At 48.1% G+C, this 17,895-nt stretch overlaps 2 protein-coding genes across 4 annotated transcripts in view; one reads left to right on the top strand and one right to left on the bottom strand.

The window, feature by feature from the left end:
* The window catches only part of Dgcr2 (DiGeorge syndrome critical region gene 2), a 60,426-nt gene extending 47,797 nt beyond the window's left edge, over window positions 1-12,629 (bottom strand). For 2 of the 3 annotated variants that reach the window (XM_038345185.2, XM_038345186.2), the window contains exon 1: window positions 12,294-12,629. In XM_038345185.2, coding sequence (XP_038201113.1) covers window positions 12,294-12,372 — 79 coding nt within the window. In that variant the 5' untranslated portion in view covers window positions 12,373-12,629. Of the gene's footprint in view, window positions 1-11,877; window positions 12,214-12,293 lie in introns of those variants that run through there. The other variant, XM_038345187.2, reaches the window with a different exon arrangement.
* Window positions 12,630-12,810: 181 nt separating this feature from the next.
* Window positions 12,811-16,069, top strand: Tssk1b (testis specific serine kinase 1B). Its single transcript, XM_038345818.1, has one exon. It carries the CDS (start codon window positions 14,764-14,766, stop codon window positions 15,862-15,864), a length of 1,101 nt encoding a protein of 366 aa, XP_038201746.1. The 5' UTR covers window positions 12,811-14,763; the 3' UTR covers window positions 15,865-16,069.
* The last annotated feature ends 1,826 nt before the right edge of the window (window positions 16,070-17,895 follow it).

Genomic DNA, 17,895 nt, shown 5'->3' with positions numbered 1-17,895 from the left:
AGAAGTTACCTAACCTTCAAAAGCACATGCAAAATATGGGAAGATTTCAAAGTCCCATAGGTAAGTTTTTGTTGAGCTGGAAGTATGACTTGGCAGCTCATGCTAATTACCCTTCAACAAAATTCTCCCTCTTCCCTGGTAGTAGACAGTGGAAATCAAGATCTTATGTATGACAGACAAGTGCTCAACCAATGAGTTATATACCCCAGCAACACTTAAGGGCAATATTAAACAATAGTTCTGAGGCATGCAAAAAGATGATCTAAGGCCAAGCAGCAATGGGCACCTTTACCCCATCTCCCTCCACCCCCACATAGATCTGAACACTATCATGCACTGCTATCACCACAGAGCTCTGATATCTCTGGGGACGGTTCGAAGGCAATACAGCCTAAAAGCATCATTTCATATACTCCTTTGGAATGTTAGATCAAACATAAGTTTCAACATACCAGAATCTCCATCTGAAAAGGAAGGTTATCTAGGCTGTGCACCCCAAATGCTCAAACACAGTATAGAGGTATGAGGACAATGACAGTAGCAGCTAAGGCCCAGAATAGACTGCAGGACAAGTGGAGAGGCACATGCTCAGTTCCTGACAGGGTAGTGCTGGGCACAGTAGCAAAAGGGAGCAGTAAGGACAGAAAGATAGGATTGTGGTGATGGTGGCCATGGTTAGGAAAAAAATATGTAGGGAGCTGAGACTCAAGGTAAAAAGGTAGAAGACAAGAAACAGAGGGAAACAAATCCACTGTGGGGGTTTGAATAAAAAAAGGCTCCCATAGGCCATAGGGAGTGACACTAATAGTAGGTGTGGCCTTGTGGGAGGAAGAATGTCACTAGGAGGTGGGCTCTGAGGTTTCAATGGCTCAAGCCAGGCCTAGTGGCTCAGTCTCTTCCTGCTGCCTGCATATCAAGAGGTAGAACTCTCAGCTCCTTCTCCATCACTATGCCTGTATGCCACCATGATGATAACGGACATTTATAAACCTCTGAATACTAAGTGAGCCCCAATTAAAAGTTTTCCTTGATAAGAGTTGCCATGGTCATTCATGGTGTCTTTTTATAGCACTAGAACTCTGACACCCACTAAGGCTGCACACATCCATGTGTTACGGTCAGGCTGCCCAGACTCCAAATGCCAGCTCTACTTTATAAGCTGCAGCTCTGGAGTTCTGTAACCTTAAACAAGTCATTTATTCTCCTAGACTCTGCCTGCCTGTAAAATGGGGTTAACCCACCTCACACTGCACTATGAAGTATTAACATGTAACAGCATTTAGCTATAATTTGATATCATTTTTGTGTTCTAATCTTTATAGTTAGTTACTTTTTATTTTTGCTTGTTTTAATGATGTTTTACCTTTGGTTACAGGATCTATTTCCTTTTAAAATACCTTTATTTAGGAATGGCTCAGCAAATAAAAAATAAAAACAACAGAATTCTGAGCTTGGTCCTTGGAACACGTGAAAACAGCTGCATAGAGGGGCTTGCATCTGTAACCCTAGCACTCTTGGGGCAAGATGAGAGGCAGAGACAGGAAGCAGGAGAACTGGATCACACAAGAAACTCTAGAAGAGATGAGACCCTCCCTCAAAAACAAAGCAGAAGAGGCACACATTCAGCATGAGACATAGTGAGTTCCAGGCCTCCTAGGCTATATAGTTAGACTCTTTCAAAAACAAAACAAGACAGACAGAGAACTAACTCCCAAAAGTTGATCTCCACACATATGTACAGTGTTTTAAAAACACCCCCAACACTGTGTATATGTGTGTACACACGTGGAGTCATGCAAAGGTCAGAAATCAATGCTGGGTGTTTTGCTCAACTGTTCTCACCTTTTTTCCCTCTGAGACGGACTCCTACTGACCTGAAGCTCACCAATTCAGCAAGATGAGCAGGCAAGTGAGCTCCAGGATCCCTCATCTTTGCTTTTCACAGGCACAGGCTGCTGCTCCTGACTTTCACTGGTTGCTAGGGAACAAACTCAGGAACTCAAACTTGCTTAGCAAGCATTTTATCAATTGAGCTATCTCCTCAAGCCCTAAAAATACCTTGTTTTCAGAGACAGTCTTACTCGCTATGTAGCCTAGGCTGGCCTGGAACTCATGAGCCTGCCTGACTCTTCTGGGTGTTAAGTAAAATATCTTTTTCTAACCCCTTCCCCCCCCCCCCCTCTCTCTCTCTTTCAAGACAGGGTTTCTCTGTGTAGCCTTGGTTGTCCTGGAACTCACTCTGTACACCAGGTTGACTTCAAACTCATAGAGATCTGCCTGCCTCTCTGCCTCCTGATTAAAAGCGTGTGTCACCACACCCAGATGACCCTTTACTTTCATGAAAATGTCTTAAGAGGTAATATAACCAACCAAATGGTTCAAAATCCACAAAGTTCACACAAAAGGTGGTAGACAGCAAGATTCAAATTGTAAGTAAGCCTCCCAAGCTTCTGGAAATACATGCAGTGCAGGCGTTCCTTTGATGACAAAGACAGTGTGGTGAGATCACAGGCAGAAGCCCCGCCCTGAACAGGCCACCCAGGCCAGAAGAGTTGTAAAGCAGCAGTGCCCACCCTTAGGAAAAAAAGGCACCTATCTTTACACAGGACTCTGCACTTGGTTCCCCAACTCCCCAGTACTGTCACCTGATTTTGGAATTGTGAAGCAGGAGGCAAAGCATGTCACCAACATGCTGGTCCTGAGTGTCCTGTTTCTACTTCTGATTAAAATCTAAGTAACACCCTCTTCTAGTCTCCATTGATATCTATGTACAGATACACTCAAAAACAAATCTTAAAAACAAACTAACCACATAAAAACAACGCAAAAAAAAAGGGCTGGCTGTGGCGGCTCACGATGATAATTCCAGCACTTGGGAGGCTAAGGCAAGAGAATCAGCATGGGTTAAAGCCTGCCTATGCTATGCAGTAAATTCTAGGATAACCTGGGCTGCAAAGACACCGTCTCAAATAAAACACCCAGTTGGTAAAGTGCTTGCCATGCAAGGACCTGAGTTTAAGCCCCAGAAACTACTTTTAAAAACCAATTGTGAGGCTGGAAAAATGGCTCAGAGGTTAAGAGCCCTGGCTGCTCTTCCAGAGGTCCTGAGTTCGACTCCCAGCAACCACGTGGCTTACAACCATTTATAATGCTATTTAGTGCCCTCTTCTGGCAGGCATGCATGCAGACAGAACAAAACAAAGTAACAATAACAACAAAAACCAATTGTGAGCAGGGTGGTGGTGGTGCACACCTTTAATCCCAGGATTTGGGAGGCAGAGGCAAGTGGATCTCTGTGAGTTCAAGGCCAGCATGGTCTACAGAACAAGCTCCAGGGCTGCCAGGGTTGCACAGAGAAACCAGTTCTGGTAGTGTGGGCTTGTAACCCCAGTGCAGGAAGGCAGAGTGGATCCCTGGTGATCCTGACTAGCCTAATAGGTCAAATTCCAGGCCAGTGACCCCTCCCCCACTCCACCCCCCCAAAATATAAACAGCCTGGGGCTGGGAAAATGGCTCAATCAAGAAATAACTTTTGGTGCAAACATGAAGACCTGAGTTTGGTCCCAGCACCTACTTAAAGATTGGTGTGGCAGCATGTGCCCCACCCTAGCATTAGGGTAGTGAAGATAGGAAGATCTGTGGGGCTTGCTAGTCAGCCAATCCAGCCAAATCCATGAGCTCCAAATACAGTGAGGGACCCTGCTTTAAAAACTAAGATGGAGAATGAACTGAGGGATACTCAACATTGATTTTTTCTTCACATGAACACATAAACTCATAGGAACACACACATACACATCATCAGATGGCGATGCCTGAGGAATGACAGCTGATGTCGATCCCTGGTCTCCTTCCAAACTGTTCACCCCACATACACAAAAGTATAGCTGTGAACTCCTAAAGTAGGTTCTCCAGGGAACAAGCAGGATCTGCCTGGGTGCACTCTCAAGCCAACTAACTCCCCTAGTCCTGCCCCTTAGCTGAAGGAGACAGAGAACAAGCCGAGTGACACGATGGCTGGATGTCAGCAACCAGAAGTCACCTATGCAGGAAGCAGGCAGAAGGGAGCAAGGGTAGAAGCACAGATGTAGGAGGACCAGCTCAGGATAACTCTGTAGAAAGGAATGGAGGGCTGTGTCCCGCCACCCGGCTAGCTTTACCCAAAATAATTACATGGAAACTGTATTCTTTTAAAACACTGCCTGGCCCATAGTTTCAGCCTCTTATTGGCTATACACGGATTACTAAATATGGGTTAAAGGAAGATGTAAAAATTAACCAATAAGAGGCTACAGATAATGGGCCAGACAGTGTTTTAAAAGAATACAGTTTCCGTGTAATTATTTCGGGTGTAAAGCTAGCCGGCGGCCGGGTGGCGGGACGCAGCCCCGCTGCTCCTTCAACATAACTCAAGTAACAGCTCCACCAGGCAGAAGAGGGAAGAAAGCTAAGAGCAAGAGTGCAGCCATCATGTCTGGCCAATCCCTAATCACAGCCTACAACATGAGCTGCCCAGGAAAAGCTCATGTAGAGTCAGCTGTGTTCCCCAGTCCAGGAGCCAAGCCTAACTCCCTCTTTCTGGAGACCCCATCTCCACCCTAGGCTGACTGGCTGGCAAGTTTTAGGAAGGATCCACACTGGCGAGAAGCCCTCACCTCTTGCCTGTCAGCATAGCTAATACTCAACGAGCAAGTTCCACCAAACATGAGGCAGCCAGCTGGCTGTCCCCTTGCTCACCCACCTCATATTCTTATAGAATGGCAACAACGACCCCATCCTCCTTCCACCTCCCAGGGCAGCTATATGGCAAACTCGCTAGAGGAACTACTACTGTCCTTTATGTTACAACATAGTCATTTGTGTATTTGTTCAGTAACTGATTTCTTTTGTTTAATAAATGGGCTTCTTTTTTAAATGCTGTGGAATAATCCTGTACACTGTGAATATGTATTATTCTTATTGGTTAATAATAAAGCTGTTAGGCAAGGCAGGATAAAGTTAGGGGGGACTATCAAACTGAGGACTCGGATGAAGAAGGGCAGAGTATGGGGAGACTCCAACAAGTCACCCAAGAAGCAAGATGCTGAAGGACAAGTAAAGTCACAAGTCACGTGACAATACATGAATAAAAATGGGTTAGTTTAAATGTAAGAGCTAGTTGGTAATCACCCTGAGCTACTGGCCAAGCATTCTGTAATTAATATAAACTTCTAAATGTTTATTTGGGACTGGGCGGTGGGATAAAATACTCCAGCTCCATTTATATTTAAAAATATATAATTTTTTATTTTATGTTCATTTGTATTTTGCCTACATGTATGTCTGTGTGAGAATGTCAGAAGCCCTAGAATTAGACATATGTATACGTACATTATATAAATCAAATGAGTTTACACTACTTGGAGTGCTAATGCTCTTCCCAAGAGCCAGAAACTAACAAAAACCCTAGTACCAGGCATGGGAAACCTCCTTTCAAGTTGTTGGTCAGGGAGAGACTCCCAAAACAAAGCAGGCTATTTTTGTTGCCATTGGTTGTCTCCCAGAGCTTGAAGGTAAAAACTAATTGCTGAAGACACCATACGTTTTAGACACATGCAATAAAGAAATTGAGCTAAAACTGATCTGGAAGCCTCCTCCCTGAGGACTAGTTCTCATACTATCCAAAGATGCTATGCGGGCTGTCAAGGGAGAAAAGCAACCAACAGTCCTAACTAGCTATGAAGCCTGCAACACAGCAGTGGCCAGCATGGTAAGATAGTCCCAAAGATGCAATAGTGGCATCTGTATCTTATAGGTAATCAAAGGCTGTTTAGCTGGACTGAAGGAATTCATGCCTATAAACTGTTCTATAAACTTAAGTTACCCAAGGCAACTATCCATGGTTGGCGAGTTCATGGATCCTAAAGAACAGCAATTCTCAACCCTTCTAACGCTGCAACTCTTTAATTAAGTTCCTCATGTGACCCCAACCATAAAATTATTTTGTTGTTACTTCCTAACTGTAATTTTGCTACTGTTATGAATCATAATGTAAACATCTGATATGCAGGTTATCTCATGTGACCCTATGGGGTCATGGCCCACAGACTGAGAACCACTGCTAAAGAGGAAACATCTACTGCCATTTTCTATCTACTGCTACTGCAGTTTAATTTCCAATGCATCCTACATAAAATACCTATCCTTATATCCAAAGAGAAGCTCTCAGCTCTCATCAAAGAAGCTTCTTTTCGCAGTACAATCACAGAAAACTACAACTGGTCAAAACGCAGATAACAAGTGTTGGGGGGAGGGTCCCTCCCTAACTGTTATACAACTCCAACAATTAAGGCTCGGGGAACATTGCAGGAGAGATCATGGACCCTAAAGGAGAGGGAGGAGAAAAGACTTTAAGGGGCAGAGGACCAAGATGTTCACTGCAAGGCATCTTCTAGACAGGGAGCTGTACCCATGAAATCTTAACAATATTTTCCAAGCAAGATCTGCATAAAGATAATAGCAATTAATATCCAATGTGGATGAAGGAAGTCTCACAGGCTCCACACCTAGAAGAAGAGCTACAGGCAAACAACAGCTGCTAAGAGAAAGAAAATCATTCTTTTCTAGGGGATGAACCCCTGACAGGTTATTCAATCCCAAGCAGTCAGCCCTGAAAACATACACATATACAGCAGGCAACACTAAATGGGCTTAGCCGGTTGTATTTATGTATACATGTGTATATGTAATATATGCAACAATAATAAAGAAAAAGGAGTCATGAATTTCAAGTAGGGACACAAGGAATTGGAAGGAAGTAGGGTAGAAATGATTTAAATAAGCATTCATGCATGAGATTCTCAAAAATAATGAAAATAAATGTAAAAACATAAAGAATACAATTTGAAAACAAAAAGTGTGATTGCTAAGAAAAATCCTGCGGAAGCTACTATATGTGTGGCATGATTTAAAACCACTGCACTGTCGGGTAGTGGTGGCGCACGCCTTTAATCCCAGCACTCGGGAGGCAGAGGCAGGTGGATCTTTGTGAGTTCCAGGCCAGCCTGGTCTACAAGAGCTAGTTCCAGGACAGGCTCCAAAGCTACAGAGAAACCCTGTCTCAAAAAGCAAAAAACAAAAAAAAAAAACAAAAAAACCAAAAACAACAACAACAACAACAAAAAAAACCCAAAAACAAAAACAAAAAAAACCAAAAAACCACTGCACCGAGTCCTTACATGCACAAACCATGAGATTCACAGACTAAGGGCTCCCTAGACTCCTTCAATCTACCTGTGCAGCATACCAACAGATGACCTGTATAAAGCATCTGCTGTATATCAGACACTTTTTGGAATACTTCCTTACCCACTTTAATCCTTACATCTCCATGAAGCCATATTATGATGTTTACATTCAAAGTGAGGAAGCTGAGGCGCAAAAGTAACCAGAGAGACAGAGAAAGAGAGAGAACACAAAAGCACCACGGACAACCTTGACTCCAGGCAGTGTGGCTTTGAATCACTACAAGCACCTGCCATTGACCTGGAGGAGATAACTTGGCACACCAGGGAATTTCCTCCATCAAAACTGGCCTGTGAGCATATTCTTGATTGCTAATTAATGCAGGTGAGACCATCCCACTGTGAACAGTGCCATCCCTAAGGCAGGTGAGTCTAGGTTATATAAGAAAGCTGGTTCCTGCCCTGCATTCCCTTCACGATGGACTAAAAGGAAATAAACCCTATCTTCCCCAAGTTGCTAGGACTGTGGTTATTTACAACAGAAAACAAACTATGTCAACTTCTAATCTTCTGACAGACAGATCATCTAAAATAACAGTTACACTTGACTCTTCTACCACCTAAGTACAAAGACATCTATGTCCATAGCCACTACACCATAACCACAGGCCTCTGAGCTATTTACCTCCAGCCTGGGCTTGTTCTACCAAGGCCTGCCATGGCAAAATATGACCAGCTTCCATTAAACTTTCCAAGACAGTTGGTAACTCAAGCCAGAAACAAAACCACAGCTGCCACAGAATAACCACATTTTAAATCACAGCATCATGCTGCTCAGTTGTCTGGGATCCCAAACTGGGCTTTGCAGGTTACCAAAATGCTCTGCAGGCTGGGAGGGGAACCAAAGGTCATGATTTCCTCAGCACCCACAAGCACAGGTGATGAACAAACAAACATAGACATATGCTTAGTCACTGGCTCTTTACTGGCTCCTGAATACTGTCATTGACATTTTAGAATCAAAAACCTACCAAAGGACCAGAGGAAGCAAAAGAACTCTCCCATAGTCAAAGGCTTATCCCACCAGTGGAAAAAATCAACTACTGGATCACTATCATCCCTAGGAGGACCTGCCATCACTGCCAATAAGACAGGATGTACAGCTGGCTCACCTCCTATGGCTAAAAGAACCATCTGCAGACAGAGGATCTGCCATTGCTGCTAGGACACTACCTAGTATCCAGACACCTCTCACCACTGCTAGGAGGAAAGGATCTATGAGCCAGGCCAGGGAAGGCAACAGAAAAGGCAAAGCCTATCTTCAGCACATCTTCCAGAAGCATTAGGTGGGATAACAGAGCACGCACTCACACACATGCTGATGCCTACTTGCCTCCACCACGGCTAAGCTTTAACCACAGGCTCCCTGTAACCTATCTCCTTGACATGGCACAAAGCAGGTACTAGTGAGCAAAGCAGGGTAGGGCTAAACAGAAGCCACCTCCAGTTCCCTGAAATGACCCATACATATGGATGCAACTTATTCTGAAATGGTTCAGCAGGAGGTGAAGCACTTACGCACTTTAGTACACAGTTATGACATAAGGATATGCAGGGTGCTTGCTTTTTTCATATCTTTTCCATGATTTTTAAATTTTCTCTTTCATTCTTTTTTTCGAGGTCTCATGTAGCCCAGCTCTAAAAGATTTCTTCTTCAAATGGAGGAAGCCCTTGTGCTACTCCACCTGATATTCTGGACCCCAGAAGTGAAAGAACCCTGATCTAGGTAGGAGCCAACTCACCCAAGTTTCTATTCTAGCTGAAAAGCTAGTAGGGAGAGTCAAGTGACTTAAGGTAACACCCAGCTGGGAACAGCACAGCTGGAATACTGACAGCTGCCAATTCTACCTCCCTACAGGGACCTGTAATAGGCAAGGGACTAGGATTCTTAAACTGTAGTCCTGCTGAGAAAGCAGGTTTTCTTAACTACCAATGCTGGAATCACCCCGGAGAAAGCTATGGCCACCAAAACTATGATAAGATTTTGCTTCCCAATGAGAGCTTCAACAGTATTAGGGTGAGCAATTAATGCTGCACTCCCTACAGGTGGGGAAAAAAAGCCAGTAGTGGCTCTCATAGCCCTCCTGCCCCCTGTACCATCCCAGCTTCTTGTCATAACTACTTAAAAGGTCCAACCCTCCTTTCCCCAAATTGAGAGGCCTTAATGCATTTTGGTCAACCACAAAAAGGGGGGGAGGGGAGGTAATCAGAGCAAAGCACTAAGATGGCAAGAAGTTTGGTACCATCACCTAAAGGACCTAAAGGGCCTCTGGGACCCATGAGAAGACAAAGGCAGTCAGAGGTTTCACATCTAGAGTTTAAAAAAAAAAATTATAAGCCAAGTGTGGTAGCACGTGCTTTAACCTGTGCTCAGAAGGCAGAGGCAGACAGATCTCGAAGTTTGAGACCAGTCTGGTCTACAGAGGGCATTCCAGGACAGCCAGGACTACACAGAGAAACCCTGTCTAGAAAAACCAACCAACCAACTAATAGAGTAACATGAGGTTTTTCTGAGGCCCAGACTAGACATAAACAGTCAGATGGACAAGGATCCAAACAAAGGTGTCTAGTGACCAAATCAGTCAGGCCCATAAGATTAAAATCTCACCTGGTCACTTAGCCTTTACGAGAGCATTCTCTAGTTTTTCTGTCTATAAAACTGGGCTAGTAAGAGTTTCAGAGACTACCGAAAGTTAACACAAACATTAATGCTTAGAACAGTGTCTGACATGTAACATCTTTAAACAACCAAGATCATTTTAAAGAATATGGGGGCTGGAGGTATAGTTCAGTGGCAGAGTGCTTGCCTAGCATGCACAAGGCCCTGGATTTCATTACCCAGCACTATAAAAACAAAATAGAAAAAGAAGTTTGGACAAGTCAAGCCCTGCTCCACACACTGCCTCCTCCCAATCTATCTCTGAAAGGCCTAGCCTGCACCAAAAGAAACCCACAATGCTCTGGCTCTTTCTCACAAGTAACACTGGGCAGAAGCAAGAGGACAACCCTCTGCCTCCTTCCTAAGAAAACTAACTTGTATTCTCCTCACACCCATGTATGGATCAGACCTAGGATCTTGACAGGAAGCAAGCAAATCTAGACCAGAGAAGGACCTCTTGAAAACCCAGCAAAAAGACTCTGCCCAGCACTTCCAGAACAGACAGGAGAAACATGCAAATAGACACAATAGCACACACACAGACAAGACATACACACACACACACAAAACTAGCCCAGCAACCCCTGTCTTTGCTGACCATGTCAGGGGGTACATTAGAGTGCTTATGTACTAGACAATTTAAGACAGCTCTGGGGTCTACTGCCAAGTTCCAGCCTAGAAAGCCATAGATTTGAGAGCACATTACTCCCTCTATTGGAGCCTCTTCCACTACATGTCCCATTCAGACTGTAGGAGGGTTCTGGGGAGACCCTCCCTTGTTGCACATGTACAAATGGATGGATGGCCTCTGTCATTAGCCTCCGGGCTCCATGCTCAGGGATACTCAACACACAGGACTATACTGAAGAACTCCTATTTGCTCTCTTCTCCAGTACTTCTAAAGAGAGGGCTGTTCTCTGCACTTGATTATCTACAGTGATGGCAGGCAACACAAACTCACGTATCCTTTCCGAACTGCTCTCAGCCAGCTGGCAGGATATGTGTACAAACTGGCCTTAGGGACATCGGTTGCCTCTGTAATTTAGACAGATGTTGGCCCTGGAACAAGAGGCATAAGGCAGGCAGGCAGGCAGGCATGGCTCTATTTCAAGGCCTAGAAACCTCGTCTGCAAAACTGGGACCCAGGAAACAGAAAGGAATGGTAATCCACTCTATACAGGCATATACATGTTTACCAAGACTTCAATCACAAGAACCACAAATCCATTAGCCCGCCAAAAGAACCATACCCAGCAGGCTGCTTCACAGTCAGTTCACCATGTAGAGCGGCCGGTTGCACTCCTCAGCTGAGTGTCGGCCTGGGGTCTTGGTCATTGGGGCTTGGGCAGACATTTCCACACGTGACAAAGGTACAAAGCCAAGCACTGCAATATGTTACAAGACGGGAGCTGGGCTGGGACACTGCTGTGGGTGCACCCATCTGCTCTGACACCCCAGTCATGATGTCACCCACAGAAGGCTTGCCTTGGGCATTCCTTCATGGGAACCATTCCCCACTGAAAACACGAAGCACGATACTTGCCACTGCACTGGCACAGAGGTAAGTCTGCCAACACACGACACACACATATATATATATTAAAGCATCCCTTTCACCGTAAGTTCAGACACCCCTGCTAGTTCTAAAACTTTTTGGCAGATCCCTAAAGGGACAGTGAGGCTGTAATGGGAACTCTTGTACCTGATGGTTAAATCAACACTGTTTTGGAGAGTGGGGGAGCAGTTAGGTTTTCTTGGTGCCGTTCAGGAGTGTCTGAAATAGGTAGAAAAGGGGATCTGAGGTTCCCCACCACACACAAAACCCCAAGGGAGTACCAAAAGTATTTAATCACATTACACACAAAGCACTAAGTGCCGGGCACCGCTGAAAGGACTCTGTCCCCTTGCACACGGGGTTTGGTTTACTTCCAGTACCTCCTTTGGGCCGGGCTAGACTTCTGTGATGCAGCGTTTCATTAATAGGCAATAAGCCATCAGGCATCGCTGTCCAGAGCTGAAACACTGGCACAAAGCCACAGTTGAGCGGACAGTTGGGACACCAGGTGCCTCCACAAGCTGTTCTCAGCCCCTAGACTTCCACTCAGCCCTGCAGAAGCTCCCGGCCAGTGGCTCCCAGAGCACGCGACACTCTACAGACGTGGGTCCAAAGGCGACATCCTCGAGGCTCCGAACCCAGGTACACTCCAGCTTGTGCCCGGGCAGGGGACTAGAGGCCCGCAGCCAGGCCTCCCCTGTGCCTTGCTGAGGCGCAGTGGACGCCCAGCTGCGGCGGGTGGAAGGACGTCCCCGGCCCCACCCCCGACCGCGCCCCCACCCCCAGCGCCGCGCACCTGGCCGCAGCGGCTCGGTGACAGTGAGAACCAGCAGGAAGAGCAGCAGGAAGGCACCGCTGTCTGCCTTGGGCACCATTTATCCTCCGTTCATCGTCCCCGGGGCAGCCGCGTGACCCCGCGGGGAGGCCGGATCTGGCCCAGATGAGGGAGTGAGGGCCGGACTCCGGCCGGGGGCAGAGAGGTGGCGGGCGAGGGATCCAGCTGGGCCGCGGCGACGCTGGGCGGCTGCAAGGAAACGCCGCCGACCCGCGCGCACTTTAGGCCGCAAAAGCGGGACAGGATTCCGGCTCGCGCAAGATGGCGGCCGTCCTGCTCGGGCCCGCGCGACCCCGCCTCCAGCCCACACTAACCAATGAACGCCGAGCCGGGCGCGGGGAGGCGGAGGGAGGGCAAGACGGGCGCGCACCAGACGAGGGCGGGGCGTGAGCTAGAGGGCGGGCCGGAAAGAGGTCAGGCCGAGGGCCTGGGCGGTAGTGGACGGGGTCTGGGGCGGGCTTATAGGAAATGAGGCGTGCCATTGGCTGAGTCAAGAAGCGGGGCTTAGGGACTGAACCTTGGCGGCTAGGTGACCAAAAGGGTCCCTGATACTTGTGGGGATCACAAGGACCAAGAGTGTAGGCCCCAGGTCTGGAGGAGGTGGGAGTGGGGGCCTGCGATTAGAGAACTGAGGAGGCAGCACAGGGCATGAATGATCTTTACTCCTGGAGGCCCAGGTCTGCCCCAGTGCCCAACATACACCCTAAAGCGGTCTTCTAAAGGCCGAACCTCCGTGAAGAAAGTGAAGAAATCTAGAGAGTTGGCAGACTCTGAAAATGGGGAAGGAACACAAAACAATTTCAACAGAGGAGGAAATGGCCTAAGGGATGTCAGAGAGAATAACAGAGAAGCCCAGATCCTCCGGATCAAATCTTGGGAAGGTCTTGCCTATACAAAGAAGGAGAAAATTTCAGGCAGAGATGAGGCTAAAGTCTGGAAACAAGGTTCCAAGTGCTGACCTCACAACTACCCTCATGAACAGCATGACCATGGAAGGAGAGACAGCAGATGGAGCAGCGATCTGTTCAGGGGAAGGACCACCACCTATGTACAGCCCCGGCAGTGGATAATCAGCTCCGGGAAGGGAAGTGAAAAGGGGGAAAGGCAGCCACCTTTAGCATACCTAACTCACTTCAGTGCCTCCACCAAGTCCTGGGATTCCAACCTGTGGTAACTGGAGCCATGGGAGTGAGGGATGCTAACTCCTAATAGGTAGATAAAGCCAAATTCAAACCCAAGATTAGGTCAGACCATCAGATAATCCAACTTCCATAGGTCTTGTCCCCAGGGCAGATGTTGGACTCAAATCTTGTAACAGAGGGAGAGCCCCTTGCTGGCAGAAGCAAAGATACCTATCCAGCACTGCCCTTGGCACCTGGACGGTCCTGGTGGCACATTCCCAGTACTCAGCACAAGATCCAGGCCCAGTCTTCTGCCCCCTAAACCAAGCCCACTCCAAATCTGCTCCTGGAGCCCAGCCAGAGCCATGGGTTGGGCAGGCCCTTAGGAGGGAACTCACAGCCAATTCCTGCCAGCCGTCCACCTGCTGTGCCTCTGTGAGACCAGGAAAGGTTTGGGTGAGAAGAGCAGTACAAGCGTAAAGTCCAACTGAGCCCACAATGAAAACACTGTGTTACCCCCAAATGGTGACAAACACTGGGCCAGAGGAGGTCAAGGATCTGATGAAAGGTGTTTTAGAAGAACCCTCATCCTTCTCGGCCCTGCCTTGTGCCTTTGAGGATTGCCTATGCAGACAGCATCAAGAGCTGAAGGGGTGCAGGTCACAAATGGTTTCCTTATCACTGGCCTGCGGAAGAGTAGTGCTCTCCATTTCCTTCCCCGACCCTAGGAAACTGCATTACCTACAGAGTTCCCTACATTTTGCTCCCACCTTTGTGAAGCACCCCCTTACCTAGACTTCTTCTGATTATCCTTAATTGAGACTATCTTCTGTTTCCTGTTGGGGTCCTTGAGAGACAGGACCACCCACCCTAGATCCCCTGGATTGGCCTGGTTTGCAATAATGAGCCATGCCTCTACATAGTTCAGTCTTTAGGTTTAGAAACATGGGCAGAACTTTGTGTCCCATAATCCTCTCTTACCTCCGGCTGGGGCCAAGCATGAAGCCGTTTTGTTCACTTTTAGTCTGCTCCCATACACTGGCAGACCTTTCAGGTTCCACGTTCAAGTGGCTCAGGTAATAGCCTCATTTCCCCCAGGGCAGTACTCCTTTGTGACTTCACCCACTGAAGTCACCCCGGAGACAGTGCTGAATGTTCCATGCTAGAGTCTTGGCCTCTTAGGAGGCAGGGACAGCAGGCCTGGCCAGCTCAGAGGACTCTCTGTCCACAGTGTAAATGAGAACGCTGCTGGCCCATGTCTGGCAGGGATGTAGAGGGCAGCCTCAGAGGCACTGGGCACTCCCGGAACCATGGATGACGCTGCCGTCCTCAAACGACGAGGCTACATCATGGGGATAAATTTGGGAGAGGGCTCATATGCCAAAGTCAAATCCGCTTACTCTGAGCGCCTCAAGTTCAACGTGGCGGTCAAGATCATCGATCGCAAGAAAGCCCCCACGGACTTCCTGGAGAAATTCCTTCCCCGGGAGATTGAGATTCTGGCCATGCTGAACCACCGCTCTATTGTCAAGACCTATGAGATCTTTGAGACATCAGATGGCAAGGTCTACATTGTCATGGAGCTTGGAGTCCAGGGTGACCTCCTTGAATTCATCAAAACCAGAGGAGCCCTGCAAGAGGATGATGCTCGAAAGAAGTTCCATCAGCTCTCCTCGGCCATCAAGTATTGCCACGATCTGGATGTTGTTCACCGAGACCTCAAGTGCGAGAACCTTCTGCTTGACAAGGACTTCAACATCAAGCTGTCTGACTTCGGTTTCTCCAAGCGCTGCTTGCGGGACGATAGTGGCCGACTGACATTAAGCAAGACCTTCTGTGGGTCAGCAGCTTATGCGGCCCCTGAGGTGCTGCAGGGCATCCCCTACCAGCCCAAGGTATATGACATCTGGAGCCTAGGTGTGATCCTCTACATCATGGTCTGTGGCTCCATGCCCTATGACGACTCCAACATCAAAAAGATGCTGCGCATCCAGAAGGAGCACCGAGTCAACTTTCCACGCTCTAAACACCTGACTGGTGAGTGCAAGGACCTCATCTACCGAATGTTACAGCCAGATGTTAACCGGCGGCTGCACATTGATGAGATCCTCAGCCACTGCTGGGTGCAGCCTAAGGCACGAGGTCTGTCCTCTGGAGCCGTCAACAAAGAGGGGGAAAGCTCCCGGGCAACTGAGCCCTTATGGACCCCTGAACCCACTGGTGCTGATAAGAAGTCTGCCACCAAGGTGGAGCCTAGGGAAGAGGCACGACCCGACACCCAACCTGAGACAAAACCCCAGGAAGACACTGTGCAAGTGGCCAGGCAGTCAGAGACTGTGGGCCTCAGCAGTGAACTGAACAGGGAGACAGAGGAAGGGCATCCCCAACAGTCTTCAGAGACACATACCTAGTGAGCCCCTTGCAGCCCAGGGGGCCAGCAGGGAATGAGGCACAGCTCTGGCTTGAAGCCTGAGCCTAGAAGTCAAGGGATGAGAGAGAGAGAAGGAAGACAGTCCCGGAGGAGCTGCTATTTTCGTCACTTTCTTCTCCCCCCTTTGAACTTGGTAACTCACATGGCTAAAGAAGCAATAAATCACTATATTGGTGCAGACCCTAGTCCTGGGCTCCCTGTGGCTTCTATCAGATTGCAAATCCTCATTCATAAGGAAATCCATTCCCCACCCACTAGCCTAAACTGTATCCTCAGGTCATGATTGAGTTAGCAGCACCAGTCAAAGGCTGGTTGGGGGGCATTTGGAGGGGCAGAAGCCAGGAATGATGGCTAACTGAGGAGGATACAACTTCTAGAGGGAAGCCGAAAAGTGCAGAGAAGGGTGGAGAAAAGGCAAGGAGAAGACAGTCCAAGAAGGTTTAACACTGGCAGCCTGCAGAGCCCTCTCTTGCACTGGAGGGCTTGCACTGGCTGCATCAGGAGCTCAGGGGCCAGGCAGGTGTTTCATCACTACCCTGGGGCTCTCGGCTGCACACACCTGTGAGGGTCTGGGGAAAGACTACAGACGGTGGTGGACCCCCCAAAGTACCTTGGTTGGTTCCCAACTTTCTTGGCAGCTGGTTTTCAGCTCTGCTCATCATGGGGCATGTTCCTCCTTGTCCAGCTGACAACCAGTTCTCAACTGTGCCCTTGGTTGCTCCACACCATCATTTTTCAGCCCAGAAGTAGGGGGCTCTGCTGGTTAACCCAAGCATGTCCTACAGCCATGGTTAGCTTTGACTGCATCCCAGTCTCTTCCAATCTTAATCCGTTCCAGAGGAGATGCCCCCAGTCAGAGCTGGAAGCTGACCTGGACAAAGCAAAATTGGCAGCATGTCTGAACCCTATGGGCAAGAAAGGTAGCTACTGCCATTTCACATGGCAGCTTCTGGTGTTCCACATGGGCGTGGCCTGCATCTGGCACCACGTGCTGCCTGTCTTGCTTACACCATGTCCCAAGCAGTCCTCACCTTGCTGTCGTGGCCCCTTTCTCTTCACCTCACTCTGGGCAACCTCATGGAGATCTAAGGGTTTAATACACAAAATAACAACATTTAGACTCATCTCAACCCTGCCCCCACCGATGTCTCTACCTTGAGAAGACACCCATGTCAATTTACTCTAGAGAAGTGGGATCCTGCGAGTTCCTGAATGTTCTTCCTATGTCCCCCACCTAATCCAGCCCACCTTCACCCCACTGTCTGCTGTTCTACCTATAATCTCCCAGCGTTATAATCACCTAAGTTACCCCCGACCACCCTCAGAAAGGATTTCAGTGCTGGCTTCTAATCTGCCCATCAACAGCCCCTTATCCCTGCACCCCAACACATGTGCCCTAAGCATACTTGCCAGTTCAGCTCTGAAGGGACACTGTCCTCCTCAAAGCCTTCTAGGGCCAAGCGACGCTCTTATCCTGCTTCTGTGAATTTTGCCTGTGAGGACCAAGTATCCATGGTTGAGGCATGGTGCTGACCCTGAGCAACACTGGTGAGAGTGAGCCTGGAGAAGCCCTATGAAGGAACTTGGATGGGGCAGAAGGCTGTAGGACATATGGGACTGGGTAGTGGCGAGGTGCCCTGAGAGGTGTGTAGGCTTCTCCCCTCTTATCTCTTATAGTCTTCCCATGATTTTGGGGACAGAAGACACCAACAGGACCTGAGGCTGCTTGAAATTCAAGTAGGAGACAGTTGGGGTAGCAAGGAGATGCAAGAGCTCCTGCTATGTGCATTACAGGTATAGAAATAGCTCGTAGAAGGTGGGTTCCTACCAGAAAGCACAGCTCCCAGAGTACCATGCACAAGTACTGAGCCCAGTCCTCTACAAGCGGCCTTATCCTGCAGAACCATTCATGTGAGCTGCTGAATCTGACTTAGCCATCTGTATTGGTACTCGGGAGTTTTAGGACCAGGACAGGACTTCAGGGTGGCTTCTACGGTGCATTCTTGTTCCT

This window comes from Arvicola amphibius, chromosome 10 (genome assembly GCF_903992535.2).
Source record: "Arvicola amphibius chromosome 10, mArvAmp1.2, whole genome shotgun sequence".
Lineage (NCBI taxonomy): Eukaryota > Metazoa > Chordata > Mammalia > Rodentia > Cricetidae > Arvicola > Arvicola amphibius.
Note: the sequence above shows the minus strand (reverse complement) of the source record. Positions and strands in the feature narration are given on the sequence as shown.

Excerpts from the sequence above, each read along its gene's own strand:
- Tssk1b (XM_038345818.1), top strand. The coding sequence starts at position 14,764 with ATGGATGACGCTGCCGTCCTCAAACGACGAGGCTACATCATGGGGATA.